The sequence below is a fragment of the Biomphalaria glabrata genome, chromosome 18 (genome assembly GCF_947242115.1).
Source record: "Biomphalaria glabrata chromosome 18, xgBioGlab47.1, whole genome shotgun sequence".
Classification (NCBI taxonomy): Eukaryota; Metazoa; Mollusca; class Gastropoda; family Planorbidae; genus Biomphalaria; species Biomphalaria glabrata.
Genome location: NC_074728.1, coordinates 3,827,373 through 3,853,836, shown reverse-complemented (window position 1 = coordinate 3,853,836; position 26,464 = coordinate 3,827,373). Strand labels below are relative to the sequence as shown.

The 26,464-nt window shown below is 37.9% G+C and overlaps 1 protein-coding gene across 4 annotated transcripts; it reads left to right on the top strand.

Annotated features, from left to right (window-relative positions):
• Nucleotides 1-1,929: 1,929 nt before the first annotated feature.
• Nucleotides 1,930-26,464, top strand: LOC106058617 (lysophosphatidic acid phosphatase type 6-like). 4 transcript variants are annotated; one of them, XM_056017701.1, is made up of 14 exons: nucleotides 1,930-1,980; nucleotides 7,007-7,154; nucleotides 13,309-13,449; nucleotides 13,652-13,714; nucleotides 15,018-15,149; nucleotides 15,397-15,521; nucleotides 17,352-17,440; nucleotides 17,972-18,130; nucleotides 18,810-18,871; nucleotides 19,960-20,060; nucleotides 21,863-21,955; nucleotides 24,216-24,387; nucleotides 25,051-25,135; nucleotides 25,664-26,464. In XM_056017701.1, exons 2-14 carry the CDS (start codon nucleotides 7,113-7,115, stop codon nucleotides 25,702-25,704), a joined length of 1,305 nt encoding a protein of 434 aa, XP_055873676.1. In that variant the 5' UTR covers nucleotides 1,930-1,980; nucleotides 7,007-7,112; the 3' UTR covers nucleotides 25,705-26,464. The 4 variants fall into 4 exon arrangements, with proteins under 4 accessions (XP_055873676.1, XP_055873675.1, XP_055873677.1 ...); XM_056017700.1 differs by lacking the exon at nucleotides 1,930-1,980 and adding an exon at nucleotides 1,988-2,138; XM_056017702.1 differs by lacking the exon at nucleotides 1,930-1,980 and adding an exon at nucleotides 1,988-2,165.

Sequence of the window (26,464 nt, the reverse complement as noted above, 5' to 3'; positions counted from 1 at the left end):
AGATCTTACCTTATAAAATACAGACGTTACTTCAAAAAAAAAGTTCCCTTGTGATTAATCCCCCTTTCAAACCTTGTGATCAACATGGGAGATAATGTAACGCTCATCTGTCTCTATGGTCGACGAATAACGAGGGTGTCATATGACCAGCACAATGACTACCCACCTTCATTTACTCGACTAATATCAGGTACCCTTTAGAGTCGGAAGGACCAAGACCAATCTTTCTAGAAGGCCTGAATACTGACCACAGACCTTCACTAGCCTGTCCGACGTGGAATCGAGCTATTGGTCTAAACTGCCCACAGTTTGTGACATTGTAGGTCATTGTTCAGGCCTTTTATAACGACTGGTCTCGGGTGGACTCAGGGACTTCCTAAGAATCCAGAAATTCAAAATCGCCCTCGTCACTATCAACGGTGTATCCGGTGTGCAAACTAAAGGAGGCGTTGATGAGCCATTTCGTCTAAAAGGTGAATGATAATTGTTTGTACTAAAGACATTCCGCTTGTAGCACGAAATAATTTCAATTTGGAAAAGTAGTAGACATTTACTCATAGCTTATCTTATCAAATACAGACGTACAAAGTATTTAAAAAACAAAACAAATGGGCAACTAACTAGCTGTAATAGTTATCTTCTTTTCAATGGGAGCTCTCTCTCTATCTATGGCCTCCTCCAGTCGAGAGGCGACTGAGGATCAACTCATAGAAATGAGATGAATGCACGGGCAATAACTCTGGTCGGAACGATGTCGAAGGGAGCCACAACGATACGTAAAAGAGAAGATAATAATAAAGGCAATGTCTTCGATTCCGAAGATTAAGGATGAGTAGTGCAGTGTTTCACATGACAATGCAGACCCAGTTACGACCTACATATTTTCTTACATCTTGTACAGGCAAAGCCGTTGTCCGCTTGCGGTCTATTTTAGTTTTCTTTCCGTCTACTACGCTTGTCTTCCAATAACGGCTTTCCTTTGGGTCTCAAATGTGTGTCCCAAGCCCTAATTGAGAGCTCTCCAACTGTCTCTTTCAGAGGCCATCTGCTGCCAGCTTCTTTCCTCTATGCTAGTGAGGGCGAAATGGCGCCTGAATTAATCTTGATAGCGCTTATGGGGGGTGGGCGCTGTCCTCCTTTCAGCTGGCTAAACAAGATCGCTTTTGGCATGCGGTCGACTTCCATGCGGGATATTGTCCGACCCAGCGCCGCTGTCGAATGGTAATTAGTGCTTCTATACTGTCTACTCCAGCCTCGAACAGAACAGAGTTATTTGTAATGTAGTCTTACCAGTGTATTCATTTCTGAAGAAAGTGATCGTTGAGCCTTAAAAGTCTTCGATAGAGCACCCAGGTCTCAGAGCGTTATAAAATTGTGGTGAGAACCACTGCTTATCTTATCTTATATAATACAGACGTTACTTCAAAAAAGAAGATGATTACGTCCTACGCGTCATGCATTCAGTCATGCATATTAACCAGTGACTTAAATTCTGCCAAGTCACTGGTTTTCCTGGCTAGCTCAGGCAACCCATTCCATGCTCTAATAGCACTAAGGAAGAAGGAGTATTTGTACAAATTTGTCCTAGTATATGGAACGAGGAATGTGCCTTTATTTTTGTGTCTTTCTGACTATTTTATTAAAGATTAGTTTTTGTTGTCAGATGAAGAGACTTATTCCACATTACTGTCAGTCTGAGGCGACCAGTCACGCATGGTTGCATACTGTGCTACCCAGGAAGGTAACAACATTAACCGGAGGCGGCCGTTTTGACATGGATTTGTGGATCTGGAATAGATACCGTGCTACGAATCCTACAACCATAGACATATATGTCTATGCCACAACCATGACAGGAAATTATGGAACGCATTTTTTTTTTTGCGCACACGACACTCTCGCTAACCTTGAAAAACGGAAACACTGCACCAAACTTCTTGCAAATTCTCTCGACCCGGAAGCGTATCCCGAATGTATTAGGTTTGTTATTGTTCTGTTCTGTATATCAGCTTCACCGCTCTCTTTGTTAGTCTAGTATTATATCCATTTTTTTTAAAGCTCTATACTTTCTTCTCAACTGGTACAGACAAATTACCGTAAAGTAAAATAGTTGTCAGATTAACACTAATGAATGTGAGGTATTATTACAGCATTAAAGCTATTGGGTAATAGTAATAGACCTCTTTATTGAATGTATATCTATTCTATGTCTAAACTCTATGCTTTCCAATAACATTATCGGTAAGTTGCATATTTTGTATTGTACTGTCTACCTCTTGGGAACACAAATCGGGCTCTTGTTAGAGAGTTTTTAGAAATAACAACTGTTAAGAATTTAAAAATCTTTTTAATAAAAGAGTCCAATTGGTACTTAATTATATATTTATATATTTATTTATTTATTTATTATTTATTACGAGCCGACCCGCGGCGTAGCATACCCTGTTATATTTAGATACCGGTCAACACTTCTTGAAAGACAGAGTTGTCCAGATTGGGTGGTAGGTTGGGCGACGCAGAGAATAATATGTACAGAGAAGATTACTTTATAAAATCTCGAATTCATTAGTGATAAAAGAGAAACAAAATCGCATTATTAGTCTTATATATGGCATTGTCTTTTTGTTTTAAATAGGACTATATTTCTTTTTTATTTCTAATATAGTGTGGTGAATGCATCATCTTTTGTATGCTGATAGAGATTTCTTCTGGAAATGCTTGTGTAGCTTCATCATGTTCCCACTTATGTGTTATAGTGTTTAATACTACTACTAATAATCATAATAATAATAATAACAATAATATATAGACAAATATATAAAAATAACAATAAATAACAATAATATATAGAAAAATATATACAAAGTAACCAATATAAAATACAATACTTGATAAATTTCTCTTTGCTTTTTTGTTTTCGTTGCTACTTTCTATAATATGACGGTAAGTATTTACTCGTTAAAGTACATGAATTTCTTATTTAAATATGCAGAAAAATTTTACTCTTATTGGGTGTCGGGTGAATAGCAATTTTATAATATGAGTAAATGACATTAAGTCGTCATGCTCAGTAAAACTGTTTGGAGTAAATAATCGTACACATCTCGATGATGTTTGAAAACATTGTCTTCAAGTATTCAATGTTTTTTTCAAATAATTTCTTAACTCAGCTCGAACAGACGATTGGTCCTTGTCCTGTTGGAGGATGGAGTAAAACATCTAGTCATGACGTTATCTTTGTTTTTTTTTTTTTTTTACATGATTGACCAATGACATTGACTTTTTTTTAAATGACCCGAAGGTTGTAGACCTCCTTCTTGCTTACATCTGAGAAACGTGTGTAGCTTGTGTATAGTATGTATTGTCTGTCAAATGTATTGTTATTCCTTTGTGTGGTCTGTCTTATGTATTGTCTATAGTATGAAATATGAATGTATTGTCTGTCTTAATGTGTTGTCTGTCTTATGTTTTGCCAGTCCATTGTGTTTTATGTCGTATGCATGGGCGTAGCCAGGATTTTTTTTCGGGGGGGGGGGTTTTGGTGGGTGGATCCCCCCCTCCCCCCGGCGAAATTTTTTTTATATGTATTTATGTGTGTGTGTGTGTGTACATATTCTTTATTGCATTCTGACCCTTCATTCTTTCGAAAGAATGTGCCATAGAATAGGTTCTTCCATGAATTAGTGGGAAAATTGTAGATTCCCCCTCCATTACTAGCAAGGGGGTCTGGGGGAGCGCTAGGAGCTCCCCCAGCGCGGGGCGAAGCCCCGCCGCCAAGCACTATTTCTGATATTGAAAGCCAACAAAATGCATATTCTGAGGTATCTACACTGCATTTTCCTGCTATTAAAAAGTTTTATTTCAAAAACCTAATGTGCTATTCTTACTGACTTAGACCCTCCCGCGCCGTTTGGCGCATTTGACGTCAAGCTGTTTCCATAAAAATCTGTCACTGGTAATGTCTGAAGCCTCTTCCCACCTGCCATGAGGACCTAAATGAATGAGTGGCGTCAAGTTGTACTAGGATATCATTGCATCATCTTCTTATGCGTAATTCATTTTGTCGGAGAATATGTCCCGCAAACCTCATGCGTCGCTCTCTCACAATCTTACTATGGGGTCGACTCCCAGTTCGGCATAGGATTTCCTTGATTTAAACCCGATCTATATAACTGACACCTAAAATCTGTCTTAGCCATCTTTGTTGAGCCACATTTAGTGTTTTTCAATTTCGGCAGATGACTATTCACTGCAGTTTATTAAGGGAGCCCTGCCACTGGTAAAAATGTGTAACCTCTCTTGAATACGCTCTTGGAATTAAGTGGCTGTAGTTTGCTTTAGATTTTATATCGAAAAGAGAAGTTTTATCGTCAAAATCATCTAAAGGGGTTTTCAACTTAAAAAAAACGCCATCTGTAGAAGAGGGGTTTAAACTCAAAACCCCGATTGGATTGGCTACGCTCAAATAATTTTAGTGTGTAATTTGCTTTTTTTTTTATATATTTAAGACGTCTTTTTTAGCATCAAACCCCTCTGAATGGGGGTTTAAACTCAAAACCCCTTTTGGCAACGCTCATAGCATTTTGAGTGCGTAATTTGCTTTTATTTATATTGAAGAGGTACTTTTTAGCTTCAAACTCCACTGGAGGGGAGTTTAAACTCAAAACCCCTTTGACTACACTCGTAACATTTTGAGTGTATAATTTGCTTTGTTTTTATTATTAAAGAGGTCAAAACCCATTAAGCTACGCTCATAACATTTTGAGTGCGTAATTAGTTTTTTTTATATTGAAGAGGGGGTTTATCGTAAATCTCCTTAAATCTAAGCCTAAATGTTTTGGCCTTTATCTAAACAATATCTATTTTTTCTATTTTTTCGATGTGTTTTAAAATCAAAATCTCCCTTAACTGTGCTCTTGGAATTAGGGGATTTTCGTTTGCATTTTTTTTTTTGTTTTGTTTTATAGAAGAGGGGAAGTTAACTGCAAATACCCCAAGTAGGGGGTTTAAAACTCAAAACCCCTGGTAGGGGGTTTTAAACTCAAAACCCCTGGTAGGGGGTTTTAAACTCAAAACCCCTGGTAGGGGTTTTTAAACTCGAACCCCCCTGGTAGGGGGTTTTAAACTAGAATCCCGCTGGTAGGGGGTTTTAAACTCAAAACCCCTGGTAGGGGGTTTTAAACTCAAAACCCCATTGGTTGTGTTGGGGCAAGTGATGGTTTAGTATTAAAATCTCACCTAAAATAAACAAAATGAAAGCAAAAAATCATTCACTGTATTGTCTGTCTAATGTGTTGTATGTCGTATGTATTGTCTGTCTTATCTACTATCGGTCTAGTGTATTTAATGTATTGTCTGTCAAATTTGTTTTATATATTATGTATTCTCTTTTCTTTTCTTTATTATCTGTCTAATATGTTGTCTATCTCATGTACTCTTTTTCTTGGACATGTTGAGTAGATACAGTAAGGCTCACACAAAAACTTACCGGAAGAAGGCTTGATCCAGAGCCCACGCCAGTGAACGCGTTGTTGACCTCAAGCAGCTGTTAAGCTAGACACCAAGAGGGATAACTCTACATGCTAATAACAAACACATACACATAAACACATAATGTCAACAGCAGCATCTCATTTTCGACATTATACCATTTAATTTTCGAAATTGTTCACAATCTAATTAACTTTGTTTTTCAATGTAAAGAAATTGTGCCAAAAAAAAAAAAACTTAGTTAAGAAGACCCTTATCTGACTTACATATTTTGCAATAAATGAAGCGTTCTTCTGTTTGGGATCAACATCTCATGTACTAGGCCTGGATCTTTTTTATCAGGATTTGAAAGGTTAAACAAATGTTTCCTGGGCTTTGTAAAATGGAGATCCTAGTAGAGAGAGAGATGGAAAGGAAACCTATCGATAACTATTCAGACACTAATAACAGACTCACTCTACGTCAGGGGTTCTCCACCTGTGGATCCCGACCCCCTTGGGGGTCGATTGACGATTTGCCAGGGGTCGCCTAAAACCATCGAAACTATGGATTGTTTTTGTCTATTCTTCTATTGCTCTGTGTGTGTGGGGGGGGGGAGGTCGCGGCAGAGTGGGGAGTTGTAAAAAGCATAAAAGATTGAGAACCGCTGCTATACGTTGATTTGCTGTAGACAAAGTTAAGCGCTAATTCAGCGGTTCTCACCCTTTTAGGTCGGCAACCCCTTTTTACGATTCTCCACTATGCGGCGACCCCCAAACGTAAAAATCTTAAGCCTAAGTAACTGTGCTTTTCACAATGTTATAAAACAGTTCACTATTTACTTTTTTATTTTTATTCAGCATTTTTATGTTGCAATACTTATACTTATGTGACTATTTAAAAAAAAAGGCATGACGAAGCCACGAGTGATATATGGATCTATATTTACAATGGTGTTTGGCGACCCCTGGCAAATCGTCATTCTAACCCCAAGGGGTCGAGTCCCTACGCTAATTTTAATACAGCAATTAACAATAAAAATAAAAAAAATACTTTAAATAAATGTTATAGTAAGCGTAGTTGTAGTTAGTTTGAATCAGTTGTGTCATTAAATTTCTAATAGAACAAGACTAATAATACTCAATCTGTGCGATTAGAAATATTAGTTACATATTGTTATGATTCATTCTTTCAGCTCTCTAAATACTCAATGACCCCTTCACTTGTCTTGACCAGTTGGGAGATTGGCAGGGGGGGGAGAAGAAAGAGAAGTATAAATGTTACCACCACTTTAGTCAAGTACAATTTATTTCCCTTATTCGAAATACCAAACAAACAAAAAATTACCAATAGTTGATTAACTAATTGGTTACTTTTTTTTTATATTGATTCTTGTGTTGTCAGGTAAAAGAAATAATTCTGCAAAATTTCAGCTTGATCCGAGATTGGGTTTGGGAGAAGTAACAGATGCGAATTGTTCTTACCATACAGACAAAATGAATTTATATAAGCTTGTAAAACTGTTGAACCTTTTCAGGTCTGCTCAACCTCGTCTTCACTTCAACCGTCTGCACAAGGTGCACAAGTCCAGGTCTGTAAGTGCCTACCATGTAATGGTGAGCGCTGGCTAGTGAAGCCGTTTCATGAAACCAACCAAAACTAACAAAGGACCAAATCAACAGGAGGTGAGTTCTTGGTTTGAACACTGTATTGAAAGAAAGCCTTAACTCATCCTTTCTCATCATTATTCTCTATTCGGCGACCCCCCCTAACCGTAAAGAAGTTATTTCAGTAAACATGACCTTAGGGCTAACTGTGCTTTTACAAATGTAATATAATCATAATTGCACGTATCCCTTATGGGAGACGAACGTATGCCGAAAGCAGTCTTATTTAGTGAGCTAAAAGCTGGTCGACGTAGCAGGTGCTTCACGGAAACGCTTTAAAGACCAGCTTTTGGTCCCAACTAGCCTTAGCTGACATAGAGGAGAGCACCTGGCGGAATGCGGCTTCAGAACGAGACAGCTGAAAATTACTTACAAAGGCCGCGGGATACACATTTGAAATCAAAAGAAAATCCTCTTCAGAGGACAGACGTAGAGGGCGTAAGATACTCCTAATCGACCACCGGCGGACAATGTTTACGCTTGTCATGGATGTGGCAAAATATGCAGTTCACAGCTGGGGCTGCGTAGCCACGGGAAATACTGCATTCCTAATTAATCTTCGGACTTGAAGACAATACTATCTGATAAGCATGATGTTATCAATTGTTAGAGGCTTAACATTGTAAAGTTCCCGTTTCAGATAAGATGTAATTATCTGTTTTTCCAAAGAAACGTAAAAAGCTGACAAGTGAAAACTCAGTTAAATTTTTGTTTCGTTTACGGAGACGACATTTTGCTATAAAAAGTAAATGTCTATATGTAAACGACCTGTTCCCCAAGTGATTGTACAATTTACTTTAAGCTAAATTACATGACAAGTGAGACAACTAAAATATTATTAAAGCATATGGGATTTGGAAAATGTCTAAATCATGGATTCCTCCAAACATTCGGCTCAAGGAGCACTTCCAACTCTTTGGCCCTCAAAATGTCTGCCAACAAATTGTCTGCAAACAATGTGTCTGCCAACAATGTAGAATGTCGGGATAATAAATAGAAAACAAGAAGAAAAAAACAACACTAGTCTAAGGGGAAGAACTTTGCACTTACTACTATATCATACAAGAATGTAGAAGTCATTTCCCTTTTTTATATATACCGATACTCAGTTGACTAATTTGTTAATTTTTCCATTGATTCATAAGTATTTTTTTTTATTGATTTAGGTTTTTTGTTAAATACAATAATTGTCTAAAGCAGAAGTTCTCAACCTGCAGGGCCGGTCTTAGGCCACTGCAACCTATGCGGTCGCAGTGGGCCCCGCGCTTTCATAGGCCCCGCGCTAATTCTAGGTGTAATTATTAAATTGTAGAATACATACGAAAAAGTCTTGGAAATCTGAATTTATTGAAATCTCCTGAAAAATTGACAAAATTGTCATTTGAGGGTGTCTATCATTACGGAAAACGCCAATCCTAAGCCGGATAAAAAAAAAGTCAGAAAAAAGTCATTGTCAGCTTTCCTGTAATAAAATGTAATAATCGGGCGAGTTTTCACCTTAATCAGAAGTTACAATTCTTTATTTACTTTTATAGTGACTGATCGCAATTTTGTACTTAGTAAAGAATAAATACAATTCAAAGTCAATTTTCTTTTCTAATACAAAACCTTAATTGTCACTTATTACCCTTATTTCCACTTAGACTAGGCCCCGCGCAATCAGTTTCGCATAGGGCCCCGCTATTGTTAGGACCGGCCCTGTCAACCTGTGTGTCGCGACCCCCTTGGGGGATCGATTGACGAATTGCCAGGGCTCGCCCAAGACCATCGAAAATATAGATTGTTTTTGTCTATTCTCCTATTGTTGTGTGTGTATGGGGAGGGGGGGTCGCGGCAGAGTGGGGATTGAGAACCGCTTGTCTAAAGTATCAACTTGATCAAGAATGCTTGGTGGAGAGACAAGGTGGTGTTTAATTATTTAAAGGGACAAACCGCGACATATTTAACCATATCGGTGAATACTAAAGGATTAGTTTCCCTTGTTGGTCTTAAAAATATAATTAGAAACCAGTAAATAATTGACTGATTGCTTTTTTGATTTTTTTAAAATTGATTGTGCAAAGTCTTAACTTGATCAGAGGATGGGTAAGGGAGAAATAAGGTGTTCAAACTTTTTGCCAGACAGACAGAAAGACAGACAGAGTGAGTTGATGTAAAGCTTATAAAAAAAAAAAGAGAGAAGAGATATATTTCAAGTAACTCGTGGTATGATCTTCGTCAATTTCTATTGCCCCTTCTCTTTGCTAAAACTACATTGTGCATCACTGGACTAGAAGTTAAGGAAGGACCCATTCAATCTAAGGAGACCTAAAACTTATAAAACCGTTAGGCGCAATTATAAAATAATTTGAGGGCAAGAGTCTGAGAGGTTAAGCCCTCGGCTTCCGAACCTGGGGTCCAGTAAAGACTGGGATTTTTTACTTTGGGATTTTAGGGAGCCCCTGAGTCCACCCAACTTTAATGAGTACCTGACTTTAGTTGGGGACAGTAAAGGCAGCTGGTCGATGTGCTGGCCACGTGACATCTGGCTCGTTAACCGTTGGTCATAGAAACAGATGACCGTAACATCATCTGCCCCATAGATCGTAATGTCTGAAAGAGAAACTTTACTTTTTTTTTAATAAAAAAATTTAATTTAATTATACTAAAAATGCGTAGGAACTGTGGATATTAGAGAAAAGGACTCCGTTAGAGAGAGAGAGAGAGAGAGAGAGAGAGAGAGAGAGAGAGAGAACAAGGTAAAGCGGATGTAGGTCTAGTTAGTTTGTTTTATAGTCATAAATTTGTTTTCAGGAGATTTCTATAATTTCAGATTTCCAGGACTATTTTGTGTGTACTTTGCAATTTCAAGAATTTCGAGGAGGCCCTTGAAAATCAGGAGGCCTCGAAAAACCCTGTTATTATATTTAAGTTATAATTGTTTAATTTAATAATTTACACCTAGAATTAGCGCAAAAACCTTCCTTCCGGGAACAGTATCAGGAAAAAAAAGAAGAAGAGGCAGACAGAGACAGCAAAGGGAAGACAACATAAAAGAATGGACGCGCCTGTCATTGAAAGAGATTCTATCTAAGGCTAAGACAGAGAAAAATGGAGAAAAACGGTCAACAGATCTTGTGTGGTGCACCAAAGGCCAACATACTAGGTGATAGTTGGAAGGAAAAAAAAAAAGCAAAATCATTGAAAGATCTTTTCTTACACATTGGAAGAAAAGGCAGATCTCTCTTTAAGTCAATGTAACCCTACCAAAGAGTTGACCCAAAACTTTTTCGGCTGGTGGGCTTGTCCATGGAGGCATCACGACACAAAACATGGTCTTAAGTCTTAAGGAACTGCTCTTGCCCTTTTTTCCACTCACCCGGAGGTGTTTCTGTTAACCAAATTTTGTTGAATAGTTTGTGCATTTGGTCAACTATTTCACTTCCTCCTTCTTTTAGGACTTCGGGTGGTATGTTGTCAATTCCAGCTGCTTTACCTGTCTTCATTTGTTTGAGTGCATTCCTTATTTCTTCTTTTGTTATTTCTTCCATGTTTATGTCTAGTGTTGGTCCTGCATTTAGATCTGGTGGATTTCGTGGTTTAGGTCTATTGAGCACTTCTTGAAAATATTCTTTCCATCTTTCAAGTTGTTCATTTATTGAAGAAAGTAGTTTTCCGTATTTGTTTCGGACTGGAACATTGCAATTAGCCTTTTTGGTACTGAGAAGTTTGGTGATTTTGTATAGTTGTTTTATATCTCCTTTACCTGCTGCTTCTTCTGCCTGTTCTGCCAGATTATTGTAAAATGATCGTTTGTCTTGTCTAAGCATTTTGGTGACTTTCTGTGAAACTGCTTGGTAGTCTTGTTTTGATTGTTGCTTGTGGTTTATTGTTTTTGCTAGGTTAACTGCCTGTTTAGCGCATTTCCTTTCTTCGATTAATTTCCATGTCTCGTCACTAATCCACTGTTTTTTCTTCTTAGGGTTAAGGCTTAGTAATTCATTGCTTGTTTCAGTAATAATTTCTTTGAAATTTTGCCAAGATTTATCGACGCTTTGTTTGGCCTCATCTAGTTGTAGCACAGCAAATCTATTTTGAAGGGATAGTTGGAATTCCTTTTTAATCTGTGTGTTGTTGAGCTTGTCTAGGTCAAATCTTTTCCTTTTGTTTCTTTCTGTTTTATTGCTGGCCAGCTTCATTTTTAGTTTGGCAACAACTAGGTGGTGGTCTGAGCCAATATCTGCTCCTCTTCTGTTTCGTACATCTAATAATGTGCTTCTCCAGTTCCGCCGTATGGTAATGTGGTCGATTTGATTCTCTGTTTTATTGTCTGGTGAAACCCATGTCACTTTGTGGCATTTTTTGTGGGGGAAAATGCTGCCTCCTATCACTAATTCATTAAATGTGCAGAAGTCTGCAAACATTTCTCCATTTTCGTTTATGGTGCCAAGTCCATGGGTGCCCATACTTTTCTCTCTCTCTCTGTTGTCACTTCCCACTTTGGCATTCAAGTCTCCCATGACGATCAAAACATCTCTTGTAGGTATTTTGTCAACTATACTTTGCAGTTGGTCATAGAATGTATTTTTGTCAGTATCACTTGCAAGGTTGGTGGGAGCATAGCACATAATGATGTGAACATTTTTGAACTTAGACAAAAATTTGGCTCTAATTATTCGTTCTGAAAAAAAAAGGGCTTGCTAATTAAAATACCAAAGAGTGGAGATCTATCACAATGTGAGAAATGGCGAGGCATCACTTTGCTGTCAGTACCAAGCAAGATTTTTATCAGAATCCTACTAAACAGAATAAAGGGAGCATGTGATGAACACCTAAGGGAAGAACAGGCCGGATTCAGAAAAGGGAGATCTTGTGCTGACCAAATAGCTACACTCAGGATAATTGTAGAACAATGTGTCGAATGGCAATCTCCTCTCTATGCAACTTTTGTTGACTTTGAAAAAGCTTTTGATAGTGTCGACAGAGAATCTATCTGGACTGTAATGAGACATTATGGGATCCCCAATAAAATAATAACCATAATCAAGAACCTTTATGATGGTTTCACCTGCCAAGTAACTCACTGTTGCAAGCTGTCAGAGGAATTTCCAGTCACAACAGGAGTCAAACAGGGATGTCTTCTTTCACCACTCCTGTTCCTTCTAGTACTGGATTGGGTCACAAAAGAAGCCTACTCTAACGCAGGGAAAGGAATCCAATGGACTCTCACACAAAAGCTGGAAGATCTGGAATTCGCTGATGACATAGCCCTATTATCACACAGACTACAGGATATGCAAGGTCACAGCTTTAAGCGAAGTAGGAAAAAGAGTAGGCCTCAAAATAAACCACCAAAAAACTAAAGTACTTAAAGTAAACAATAAACAAAGTGGAAACATAGTATTGGATTCTCAGACAATAGACCAAGTAGAAAATTTTATATACCTTGGGAGTGTAGTCAGTATATCAGGTGAAACAGATGAAGACATTAAACGCCGTATAAATCTAGCACGTCAGTCATTTACACAGCTAAAACCAACCTGGAAATCTCCTTACATCTCAAACAAGACTAAACTAAGAATCTTTAATTCTAATGTCAAGGCTGTCCTACTGTATGGTTCTGAAACATGGAGAACAACTGAAGCCAAAAAAAAAAAAAATACAGACCTTCATCAAAAGATGCCTGAGAAATATCCTAAAAATACACTGGTATGACAAAGTAGAAAACACCAAACTGTGGGAGATGAGTGGACAGAAAAATATAGAAGTGCAGATCTTAGAGAGGAAGTGGAGATGGATTGGTCACACCCTTAGAAAAGATACCAGCAACAGAGCTAGGCAGGCCATAGAGTGGAAACCCCAGGGAACAAGACGCAGAGGAAGACCAAAAAGAACATGGCGACGCAGTGTACTTGAAGAAGCAGAGAAGACCGGGAAGAGCTGGGAAACCATCAAAAAACTAGCAAGAGCCCGTGGAGAGTGGCGTGTTTTTGTTGAGGCCCTATGTTCCATGAGGAACTCAAAGGAATGATGATGATGATGATGAACTGCTCTTGCGTCTTCATTGTATACACTGTGGTTAAACGTTTCAATGGGGCTTATAGCACCCACCTCATCGGCACGCAGGAAGTTGTTTGGGCTTCGATGAGTGGACATGATTGTATTGTAGTGACGTCCGTCTTTACTTTTTTAGATCGCTCCAGGGATGCTATGTTGTGGAGGGTCAAAGACAGGCAAGAGGAACCGGAAACCGGAAGATGACGGCCATGACACGGTAACTACTTGTATAGACGAGTACAGACCAATCACGTGCGACAGTCTTAAGTTAGTCCAGGTAATGTCATTTCTCCCCTTTTTTTCTAACCATGTCTCAATTAAGTAACGAGCTGACCTTTCCAACCTAACATGTCATAAGTTAAAATGTAGTAGTTTCAATGTTATTTCCATTCTTACCTAAGACTACTTTTTTTAGATATAGATTTAGATATATTGAACTCTGACCTTACCGACTATTATCTCCACCTTGTAATCTTCAGATACAGATTGTCTTCCGACACGGGGCTAGAACACCGCTGAATTTCATACGAGGTTTAGAAGAGGTAATACGTTAACTCTTTCTGTCTGTATTAACGATACCATCGTTGATTTGACCCATTAAATTAAATTAATTTTTGATTTTTAGAAAGTATAACTTGTGTTGCATAAAAAGAGCATTCATTCTCCTGTAAAATTATACCAAAAGTAACGTTTTCTGATTACAATCAAAAACGCTATTGAAGTTTAATCATAACAGGGTAGAATGTACAAATGTGGAAAATGAACAATTCTGACAGAACGTGGGAAAATAATTACGGAGATAAAGAGTTAAACAGATCTAGCGTTTCTTTCGTTTCTAACACCTGAGATGAACTCCTATTTTAAAAAAAGCGCAGGAAGGACTCAATCCTCCCGTAGTGCTCTGGCAAGAAACTTGGCCGTTCGGCGTAATGCCTCGTAGCTACCAAACAAGTCGAGTGACTGCTCAGACACGTCCCCCCTTAGCTCGCGGAGCTGGGGACACTCGTACAAGACTTGCGACACTGTTTAGACGCTCTCTCCACAGTGACAGCATCGGGAGTCAAAGTTCGTACGGAACCGGGCAAAATATGCCCCAATAGGACAGTGTTCCGTTCTGCACTGCGCAATAATTCTCTTCTCTGACCTAATCCGTCGCCACCATGGATCGTCGCGATCTGGGTGACGCATGTGCTGCCAGACACCACGTGCTCTGTCGGATTCCTCCCAGGACTTTAACCAGAGAAATCTCTTGAATGAGTGCTCGGATTTGTGCCGTTGCTTGCAAAAACGTACTTGGTGCTTCGAGGTGTGTGGCTGCCATAGCACCCTCCCTTGCGAGGGCGTCTGTCGTTTCATTGCCCCTCAATGTGAGGGCGCCCACTGCATGAAAACGACAGACACCAGAAAACTGGAGTCACCAGCATACTATTGTGCTTTATATCTTTAAAAAGAGAAAAAATATTACATTTCGCTCACCCATGTCTTTTAAGTGCTAATTATAGATTCACACTTTTTTAAGTCACTGTAAAGGTTACCTGTTTCTGTCACCCACAATTTGCGAGGATGTATTGTGGCCAGCGCAACGACCAACCGCTTTTTCTTTTCCTTAACAAGTTCCATGTACCCATTACTGCTGGGTGAACTCTGAAGCGCCTCAGAGGTCCCGAAATAAAAAAAAATCAGCCTTCACAGTAATTTGAACCTGCGACCCCTCTGTACGGAAGCCAAGCCCCCTCCTTTTTATAGCATAAATTTTGCTAACACTTTACATGTGTATTGGTAAAATAATTGTATGTATATTGGTGAAGTATTTGCATTACATGTATATATGTGTACCATTTTCAGGCGACCTATGACGCATCGCTCGAGGACGACCTGCCCGAGACGGATTTTGAATTGCATGTGGTCAAGTTCGCTGACGGAACACCTGCTGGTAAATCAGTCATGGAACCGGACCTAAGAGCCAGAAAACTAAAAGTAGGCTTAGAATTTCTAATTACATGTCGTAAACGTTCTAAAAATATTTCCCTTTTACGACATTAACAATAATTTTCAACCCAACGAATGCATGGCTGTACTATTGAGAACACTGTATACATATACTATAAGTCGACTTGTATTACTCATTGTTATTCAGACACGCATGCGCACTGCTCTACATTCACATTTCGTCACCAATGCATCCGTTCTATTTATAAACGCAACTTGTCTTCCTGTAACTTAGGGAGGCGCACATGCTTCTATGCTGACCACTGTAGGCCAAAGACAGATGTACGACCTTGGACTGATCGTGCGAGAGTTTTATCTTCCGGAGCTGGAATTAAAGTACTTCTCCCCCAGAGATGTTTTGTAAGTACTTGATCTAGGCCGCTATTGTTGCAATTTAGGCCCTCGAGCCATATCCAGCCCCTCACAGGGTACCATCGGGCCTCTCAAAATTCCTGCCTAGGTTGTATAATGAAACGAGAGGCGTGGCTCCATTAGAATAAGAAACGATAATGACGGGCCGCTACATGTCGGGATTTGTAAGGTCCCCTGGTTTGGAAACTTTTATGCTGCCAACGCCATGCATGTGTAAATTTTCATGCTTATATACAGAAGTTTTTCTCGTACTAAACTTAGTTTTTATTAAATGTTTTTAATTTTCTGCAATACGATTAAAAATTATATTTTACTTTTACAAACATGCATTATTAAAATAGAAATATTAAGAAAGACTTTAAAGAGTGTCGCAGATGCCGTCGTTATTACGAAACGGAATAAAATCCATTATCAAGTAAATACATTAAAATGTACAGCTTTGCATTCAAACAGGAACTCAAAGCTGCCTGCGATTAGTTTTTAAAAATATTCAGAAAACATCTTGGCCCTGCACTCAGAGGAATAAATGCAGTTTAGGAACCCAAAAGAAGCCCTCTCTATTCCTAATTAGCATTAATTTCGTGAACTCAAATTTTATATAGGATGGTTCACCTCACATATATTTATATATAGTTCGTCCATTGTGATTCGATGATGACCACTTTTGTCATCCAGGGGGGCTGAGGGCTTTGCACTGGGGGGTTGTGCCTCCTCATGTGGCTGGTGAGACCTATGTCAGCCCAGAATGTTCGGCTGCACACCGGGCAGATTATTCCAGCTGGAGCTAGTGTCATTGGCCTTGTTTTTCTTCTCTGGCGCTTTTCTTCTGCTAGAACTTTGAGAGCCACTAAAAAATCAAGTAATCCTGTTTGTATGCGTGTACACCAACAAAAAAAATCTAATGTATGTACCATCTATTCCTAGCGACCGTGTCTTAATACTTGATTCAGTTACGACGTCGTGCTTGTAATAGTGCAACGACTCTCTGAGCTTGATCGTGTACTCAACAGAGATTAACGACTATGAATTTTTAAGATGTAACTGTGTAATGACAGTCTGTGCTTGTTTCTCTTCATAAATAGCAATGAATCACTTATATTTTATAGGCTCCCATTGATCTTCTAGTCATAAAACCAGGGCGCAATAAAAAGCTTTTACACCATTGCTTTCTTCACATATTTTCACAGGGCCCTAAATTCCAATGTCAGGGGCTGTCACTAAATACACATTTAACCTTCTTTCATTTGAATACAAACGTGAGCTAAGTGCTGAATCAATGAATGATACTTACATGTTAGATATATAAAGGCAGCAGTAGGGACCAGATTTTTAATGAAAGGAGACAGGGAAATAAATATAATGAAAAATAGCTGACAGCGTCGACCAGGGCATGAAGCACTGAGCCCCGAACTCCACAAACTCTGTACTAAACGAGATAACTCTAGAGTTTCTGGATCATAGAGATGTCCTTAAGTAGTCAATGGTTGTGCCCCGCCAAGCTGCGCCCCCACCTCGTCACACCCGGCTTCCCCAACAATTTTTTAACTAAGGCGACACAATCTGCCCTGTGTACTTTGCTCTAAATAATTTAATTGGGTCTTTTCTGGAATATATTTTTTTATGTAACTGGATACAATATGTGTGGATACAATATGTGTGGATACAATATGTGTGGATACAATATGTGTGGATACAATATGTGTGGATGCAAAATGTTTGTGTGGATACAAAATGTGTGAATACAATATGTGTTTATGTGTGGATACTATATGTGTTTAAGAGTCACGAAAATGAACCCTACTTTCTACTAATTTTCAGTATCCGGTCGTCGCACATTGAACGGACAATCAAGTCGATAAAATGTCTTTTGGCTGGGATGTTTGGCAAAGAAAATATGAATAAATACGGTCAGTCACCTTGACCTGTCATAGGATCTATTTACCTTTTCCTCTTCTGTTTTGCTGCTTCAATTTAATCGTGTCAATTTGTTCTTAATTTTTTTAAATAGCTTTTATATAGCGCAGCTTATAGCATGCCCAGAGCGCTTTGGTCCAATCTCATTTGTGGACAAGGGAGTGGAGGGCTTAATCTGGGAGAAGGTTTTCCGTGCTGCCTTTAGGCGCTCAGTAAACACAACTCTGCTTGAGTCGGGTGTCGAACCTCGATCCCCCATCATAGGTATCCAAGACAAGCTCTAGCGTATTTAGCCTGTCAGTCACACATCCCGCTTTATCTATCATCTTTATTATTATTATAGTAATATCTTTACTATCCCAATGCTGTTTAGTAAAAATAATTAAAAATTTTAATTTTCGGAAGTGAAACATTTGACTTTGAATATCAGACTTATAGCAACTTTAGCGTACATCTTATAACGACTTTTAGTTATATAATTTTTCATTAAATTCTATTCTCGACTTCTTCTTTGCCTGCTTAAGGTCCCGTGAAGCTTCCGGTCAAACACATGTTTGAAGAAGACATATTTCCCAACAAGTTGGCGTGTCCGGCCTTACGACTTATAGTGGACATGACCCTTGCGACGATAGACGGCTTGCCAGGTTTTAAGCAGGATCGCTACACCCTCTGTAAAGCTTTAGGTAATACAACTGCCGACTGTTGAATTTAAACAATAATCTGTTTGATTGAGAGCCTTATCAAGAGAATATACGAACCAAGACATGACTGCCAGGTCGTACGTTATGCGCGATGGGCTGTCGCTCGAACGTCTCGATTGTCCCGGGTTCAAACCCTGCCCTGCCATTACCTGTCGTCCTGTGTGAGATTTGGGTTATAAAGTAGATTATCTTCAACTCTGAAAAAACCTCGGAAACATGTCAAACATACAGCTGCATAAAACATTGGAAATTCCACGAATTCAGACAAAGCTTATCTTTCTTGTTTTTGTATTGAAGGTGTTGTGGTTAATTGAGAAAGCGCTTTGCTTTTCAAACCGAGGAGTCTTGTGTTTAAATCGCATCAAAGTTTTATCGTTTTATCTCACTATGTTTGCATAGTCCTTTACTATTTTTACTATTTGAGCTATGAATGGATCTTATCTTTAATAACTTAGCTGTATAACTTATTAATAACATTTAGATCCTGAGCTATAAAGGGGAAGTAACCCTTGAGGGGTTATGGGCACAACATGGCCTAAATTGGGCCGATGGGCCAAAAGCCCATTATGTCAAATATCAAATATCTAAAGTATATTTGTGTTCTTACTAAGAACAACAGGGTGAGCGTGCTTGGTATAATTTAAATACTTCTCGTCTTTAGGAATACCGACAAATTCAGACATGGACTTTGCATGCCTCCGTGACGACATAGTTTCCAGAATAGTAAGATTTTACTTTAGTGTCAAACCTTGGTTTCATTTACGTTTTAATATTTCGCTTGATTCTGTGTTCGCTTTTTAAATTTTTGCGTGAGTTTATTTTTGAATTTTGAATGGAACAGTTCAGAGTTGGAAAGTGCTTGCCGAGAACTTAAGAATTTGTTTTAAGGGATTAAAACGAGTTATGTTTCCCTCGTTCTGTTTTATCTCGTTCCTGGCATTGCCAGAGAAAAAAAACTTTGATTTCGATAATAATAATAACACAGCTACTAGGGCTTGCTTCGCCCTCTGTTTGATGGCTCGTTCTTCTACTGTTTTATTGATAGCTCTTTTCATCTTTTTTTTTTGTGTGTATAGCTATTGGTCATCTCTCTTCTTTCTCTTTCTTTATTGTAATCTCTTTGACATTATTCTTTCTTTCAGTTAGCCTCTATCTCTATCTGTATCTGTTTGTCTCTCTGTCTCTCTTGCTCTGCCTCTATGTCTCTCTATCTCTCTTACTCTGTCTCTGTGTGAATGTCTCTCTCTCTATCTGTATCTGTCTGTCTCTCTGTCTCTCTTGCTCTGCCTCTCTATGTCTCTCTATCTCTCTTACTCTGTCTCTGTGTGAATGTCTCTCTCTCTATCTGTATCTGTCTGTCTCTCTTGCTCTGCCTCTCTATGTCTCTCTATCTCTCTTACTCTGTCTCTGTGGGAATGTCTCTCTCTCTCTATCTGTATCTGTCTGTCTCTCTGTCTCTCTTGCTCCGTATCTCTATGTCTCTCTATCTCTCTTACTCTGTGTGAATGTCTTTCTCTCTATCTGTAGCTGTCTGTCTCTCTTGCTATCTATGCATCTCTTTGTCTTTCTGAATCTCTCTTTGTATCTCTCTTTGTCTTTGTCTTTCTATCTGTCTCTATCTCTTACCCTATCTGTCCGTGTTTATTTCTCTCTTTGTCTCTCGCTCTCTCTCTCTATCTCTCTGTCTCTCGCTCTCTCCATCTCTCTATGTCCCTCTCTCTCTCATCTCTCTTTCTCCTGTCCAATCGCTAAGTTCTGTCAATCAATTGCTTACATTGTTTTAAAATATATGTTTCTGTACACTATGACAGACCCATGGTGCCGAGTACCCGGCCCCACTGGTACCTTACAAAAAAATGATAGAAGACAACGCAGCCAGGACGATACACGCGGTCTACGCAGGCCGTGCAGGGTAAGCACTGGCTACTGACCACTTCTACTGACCACTTTGTACTCAATTCGCACAATAGTTTCGATATAAACACGTAGAGAGTTGTGTTTTTTTTAAAGACTAAAATTATATACACGAATGTCAGGAACTAGAATTGGAGCTAGTTGGACCTTGGTTAAGGCATTTCGTCCTAGAGCATTGTTAAGACATATTATGACGTTAATAAGGCATCTTGTCCCGAAGCATACTAACGACTTAATTTAACCTCGGTTAAGTGTCGCATGCTGATTGTGTGATGCTGTAGAATGCTGGGTTCGTCTATTTTCAGCATACAAATATGACGTTTATTTAATAATAATATATTATCTTCTTATTTTATCTTATATAATACAGACGTTACTTCAAAAAAGAAGATGATTACGTCCTACGCGTCATGCATTTAGTCATGCATATTAACCAATGACTTAAATTCTGCCAAGTCACTGGTTTTCCTGGCTAGCTCAGGCAACCCATTCCATGCTCTAATAGCACTAGGGAAGAAGGAGTATTTGTACAAATTTGTCCTAGCATATGGGACGAGGAATGTGCCTTTATTTTTGTGTCTTTCAGAGTATTTTATTAAATTTTGTTTTTGTATTTGAAGATTATGGTTCAGTGTTTTATGTATAATATATATATTGCAACTTGTTGGTCGTTACATTAAGAAATATGAAACATAATTACATCCACATAACAAACGTGTTACATATATAAGTCCCTTAGAATAAAACTTCAATGCTAAAATACGTCTGCATCACAGTGGGTAAAAATAAACTTCAGTAGCATGTATCCAACTCAAAGTACAGAAAAATAACTTGTTAGAAATACGTGTACAGTCTCTACGGACTTTTAAGTTACTACTCTCAACTCTGCTCAAGTTGCTACCATCTCCAACGGACTACGATACACAACTGTCATCGACTGACCAAAAAGATACGACTGAATTAAAGTCCATTTGGTCACTCTTACTTCCTCTTTCTATGTCAGGGGATTCGCGTGTCTTTCACACTCATGACCCGAGATGAACATATAACAGGCAACTGTGACATTAAGACATCTAGCATATTAAAAACATATCTCGAATTTTGTAATGGCATCAAATACTGAGTTAGACTAAACGCTGTATCGTTCTCGGTACAGGCATTAAGTAATACAGTAAATCAAAGTGTCGATTGGTAGTTGGTTCATCTAGTCCTGGAGAACACCACAAAGTTTGGTAATCTTTACTTTAGGCAGTCGTCCTAAGAACAAAAATGTAATCTAAGCCATTTAACTCTTATTTTGTGAAAATTTAACTTAAAAAAATAAGCCTGAGCTAAATACGTGAACCTCTGGAAATAAAAAGATTCAGGATATGCCTCTGACACTACTTAAGCATTTCACACCAATGGATGAGGAATTCTGACCTCCACGTGTAGTCTTTTAAAGTTACGCCCTTGAACCAATTGCAGGATTTACCTAAACGCAACATAAGCCATAGCTTAGAACCCCAGCTTGTTTTTGGGGCTCATCAAAAATGGTTCCATAGATGTTTTCAATAATTTGGAACACAAATAAAAGGAAAATGTGCCTTATATTGGTTTTAAGGGGCCCCAAATCTCAAATAGCTGAGGGCATGTCAAGTCTCAAATCGATCCTGAATTTTCCGATTAAATTTCTGTAAAGATCGTCACATGTTGATAACGTATTCAACGCACACACACACACACACACACACACACACACGAACACAGGCTCTAACAAATACGGACACGCATTATAACTTGGTTCTCGTGATTTTCTAGTGCCCGTGGTCGTCATGACGTCACAAGACTGTCCATTGGTCAACTTCTGTACTCCATTCTCTTCAACATTGAGAACCGAGCTGAAGATAAAATGTAAGACGTTTCTCGTTTTATTTCTCGTTTTATTTCTCGTTTTATTTCTCGTTTTGTTTCTCGTTTTGTTTCTCGTTTTGTTTCTCGTTTTATTTCTCGTTTTATTTCTCGTTTTATTTCTCGTTATATTTCTCGTTATATTTCTCGTTTTGTTTCTCGTTTTATTTCTCGTTTTATTTCTCGTTTTATTTCTCGTTTTATTTCTCTTTTTGTTTCTCGTTTTGTTTCTCGTTTTATTTCTCCTTTTATTTCTCGTTTTGTTTCTCGTTTTATTTCTAGTTTTATTTCTCGTTTTGTTTCTCGTTTTATTTCTCGTTTTATTTCTCGTTTCGTTTCTCGTTTTATTTCTCGTTTTATTTCTCGTTTTATTTCTCGTTTTATTTCTCGTTTTGTTTCTCGTTTTATTTCTCGTTTTATTTCTCGTTTTCTTCTTCTGTCTATCTTTATTGACATACAATCAAAAGAAATTGTGAAGAGAGGGTTGGAAATGTGAAAAAAAAAGGATCACTAGATAAAAAACTCCATATTTTCAGTTTCAATATCACTGCCTGGTATGGCAATCTGAGCATTAAAAATAGGAATAAACTTAATAGAATCCTCAATGCTGCTGGCAAAATCATTGGCAAAAAACAAACCCCATTTGGGCAGTTGTTTAAGACAAACATCTATAAAAAAGCTAACAAGATCCTCGAAATAAAGAATCACCCTTTGTGTCAGGATTTTGTGATTTTACCATCACAAAAGAGATACAAGACACCGATAGCAAAGACAAACAGACACAAACACTCTTTTGTTCCCCTGGCAATCAAATCATTAAATAAGAACAATCTGGTATAAACTTTGTCACGTAAATTATGAGTGAGTCTGGTGTGAATTTATACTTTGGTTTCTTATAGTTATAATGTTTTTTGTTTGGTGTAATGCACAAATTGTAAGACAAATTTCCTTACGGATAATAAAGATTATTATTATTATTATTATTATTTATAACTATATCTCTCAATAATGTATTATTTAGTTCCCTTTTTGAAATCAGACAAAATAATTAATTATCAATAATTAACTTTTTTTGTTTTATATTTTTACAGTGGATTCATGTTTCGCTATATACAATAAATAAGTGTGTTAAGTTTCAACTTAATCCGAGAATGGTTGTGGGAAGAATAATGTGTACATTAATCTAATGGGACAAACCTCCACATATGTATTTATCTTTGAAAACTGAAGGATCAACTTCCCTTTTAGTATCAAATAAAAAAAAATAATTACAAGTAATAATAATAATAACGATAATAATTGTAGTCTTCATTATTTATATGGAAATTTGTCTTACAATTTGTGTATTACACAAATCAAAACATTATAACTTAATTTTATAACTATAGAAAACCAAAATATACATTCACACAAGTTTCAGTCATAAGTTACATGTGAAATTGTATAAATCAAACTCCAATACTCTCCTTAATTATGAGATTTTCCTGTGGACAAAAAAGTTTTTGTGTCTATTTGTCTTTGCTATCGGTATCTCTTTTGTGATGGTAAGATCACAAGATCCTGACCCAAAGGGTAATTTTTTATTTCTAGATTTTTTTTGTGAAAGTGCGGTAGTGGTAATTAATAAATTTAAGAAATTTAGTTTTATGTCGAAATATAAATAAATTTGGAGTTCTTCTCCTTAGAAAAGCTTTCTTTTTTTAAAAAAAGTATGTTTGCTTGTTTTGCTGTTCCGATGACGGTCACAAATCTCTTCCTCTAACCTAAAAGCATAGACACTGCGCCCACCTTTATGAAACCGTAAACCATATTCTTTTTGAATGCCCCTTCCTAATCCACCTTAGGCAGACCCTACTACCACTACAGCCCAACATAACCAACACCCTGTACGGCAGTGCTGAACAACTGAAGAAAACAGCACACTTTTTTTCCTTGGCACAGTCTGCCAAAGAGCTTGCAGCTCAGCAGCTAAAAGCTGGCTAGAAGAAGAAGAACCTGAAATCATATATTGGTTAATACGTAAAGAACAACGAAACTTTGTCCTCTTTTAAAGCCTCCGGAGTCTGGATCAAGATCTCTGCAGAGTCACTTGACCTGTATGGGAGCTTAACGGCACCACGCCTAACATCAGAGTTTCTTGCCAAGGCTCTTCGGGAGGACTAATCTCAGGATATAAAGATTCTGCTGTGACTACGAAGAGTTTTTATTTATTTATTTTGCGAAATGTCACTCTCTACAATTTTTGTTTCCTTCCAACTTCCAGGTCTCAGAAAGTTTTTCTCTACTCCGGACACGACACGACTTTGGCACCCATGCTGGTGGCGCTGGGGATATGGGACTTTCGTTGGCCGCCCTTTGCAGCCAACATCATCTACGAGCTGTACAAGCAGAGCGACACCTCAGAATATTACGTGCGGGTGCTCTACTGCGGGGAGGTAAGATGGGCGCCTTTAATCCATTGAGCTCTATTCTAAGTTTCTATTTTCAATATCTTTTTTTTTAATTTAAGAAAAGAAATATTAACAAGGTTACAAAGACAGTTTGTGTGAAAACACAAACTCAAAATCGGCCCCCGAAGTGGTCCACCCAGACAGGCTTCAATATTTTGAGAAAGAACATCCGAATGAAATTATATCAAAGACAAATGCCAGATAAGAATGGGAAAAGAAGCTTGATAGGGTGTCATGTAGCCAGCACAAAGACCAACCGTCTTTACCTAATGCCAGGTACCCATTGGAGTTGGGTGGACTTGGAGGTGCCCGAATATCCCGAAATAAAAAATCCCAGTCTTCACTAGGATTCGAGACTAGGACCTCAGGATTGGAAGCCAAGCAATTGACCACTCAGCCACCGCTCAGCCACCGCGCCTCTTTATATTAAGTGTAATTGTATCAATTCGATTGGAGAAAGCAGGGGGGGGGGACCTGGGTGAATGTTACTCTGATCGCTTTTTTCCCCCATCTTCATAATGTAGGTTTAGAGTTAGACTATGGCTTTATAATCTTTATTTCTAACGGAAAGAACTGTTACTAACTCTAGCATAACATCTAAAAGATTTCATATTGCAATTTTCACTTTTGTTTGGTCTCTTTTTTTAGCCCAAGAAGATTGGCCAGCCTCCTCGTATCCTAGTCCCGCTGGATGAGTTCAGACGGTCTATACATCCTTATTTAATTATGCCAGGTAACTCAGAATCACTTTCATTGAACATCTTGGTCAGTTTAGCCGAGACCTGTCGTTGTAGTAAGCCTCAGCACTGACCTGAGACGTCACAACCTGGGGGCAGTTTAGATCAATAGCTTTTTGCCTATTGACGAATTAAAGACCTTGAAATATAATTTTTTAAACGATATTGACATTTTAATAAAACCACAAAAAAAACCTGGTCCGACTGTCCGGCTCTCTTTTTATTAACTAACCCACCTGTGTGTGGGCATTAAATAGTATTTGATATAATTGTGAATTTATCAAAGAGTTATCCGAAATATTTAATTGTTATTGTTTTTTTTTTTTTAAGAAATCTGTACAGCAATTTAAGGCATGACCGGCCATAAGTTGGGATGAGGAAGCATCAAGGCATGAGAGGAGGGGGCGGGGATGACCGGTGGTCAAGTTGGAGATAGGACTAAATGACCATTTCACCTTTTCCTTTAACACGAGATTTATAAAATCTAAAAGCTTATGACAATTCTTTGATATCGTTCTCGCCAGGGGAATATGTTCAGGCGTGTACTCTCCAAAATCTAGAATGAAGAGCCTGACCTACATTAGGAAACTCCGCATAAAGGTTTGCAAAACAGTGAGACTTGTCTTCTACAGAATCTGGCCTCTAGCTAAACTAATTGGTTCATCTGACGACTGCATTATGAAATGTAAAAGTATCATAGCTTTCTCGAGCTTATTTAGCTCTCATATGTGTATATGTTAAATTATGACGTAATAAAAAGCCATTTTTGACATATCTTTGTTATTGAGCTCTAATAACAGTTTTTCTGCTACATACGTTTAGGTGAAAAGCTTGGACTACTTTAGAACATCTTAAAGACAGGGATGAATATTATAAATGTTATATTTTATTACATGAATACCAAATAAAAAATAATATTAGGTGCGTGGCCTAAAATACAGGTTTGATCCAAACTTATAAACATATATTGAATTTTTAAAAATTATGTAAATATTTTACTAATATTTATCTGTATGCGAGTCTGGTGAATGTCACTGTTTGTAGATATATATGTGTGTGTGTGTGTGTGTGTGTGTTTTTGAATGAATGTGCGCGTATGTGTGTGTAGGTGTGGTTAAATTAAGAAAATTAAAACATTTTCTAGCAGAGGAAAGAGTAAGGGGCAATTTTAAAAAAAATTAAAGTAAAGAATGTGTATGTGTGCATTTTTAAAATCCTCTTTACATTGTATTCGTTTGAATTCGACTTATATTTTTATTTGACATATCTGTGCTGTAATAATTTAAACTTATTTTTATATATAAATAAATAAAAAAATTATATAA

Excerpts from the sequence above, each read along its gene's own strand:
- LOC106058617 (XM_056017701.1), top strand. The coding sequence starts at position 7,113 with ATGAAACCAACCAAAACTAACAAAGGACCAAATCAACAGGAG. Across the intron at positions 15,150-15,396 it reads TAAGAGCCAGAAAACTAAAA|GGAGGCGCACATGCTTCTAT; the intron begins GTAGGCTTAGAA and ends CCTGTAACTTAG. Across the intron at positions 20,061-21,862 it reads GTCTACGCAGGCCGTGCAGG|TGCCCGTGGTCGTCATGACG; the intron begins GTAAGCACTGGC and ends GTGATTTTCTAG.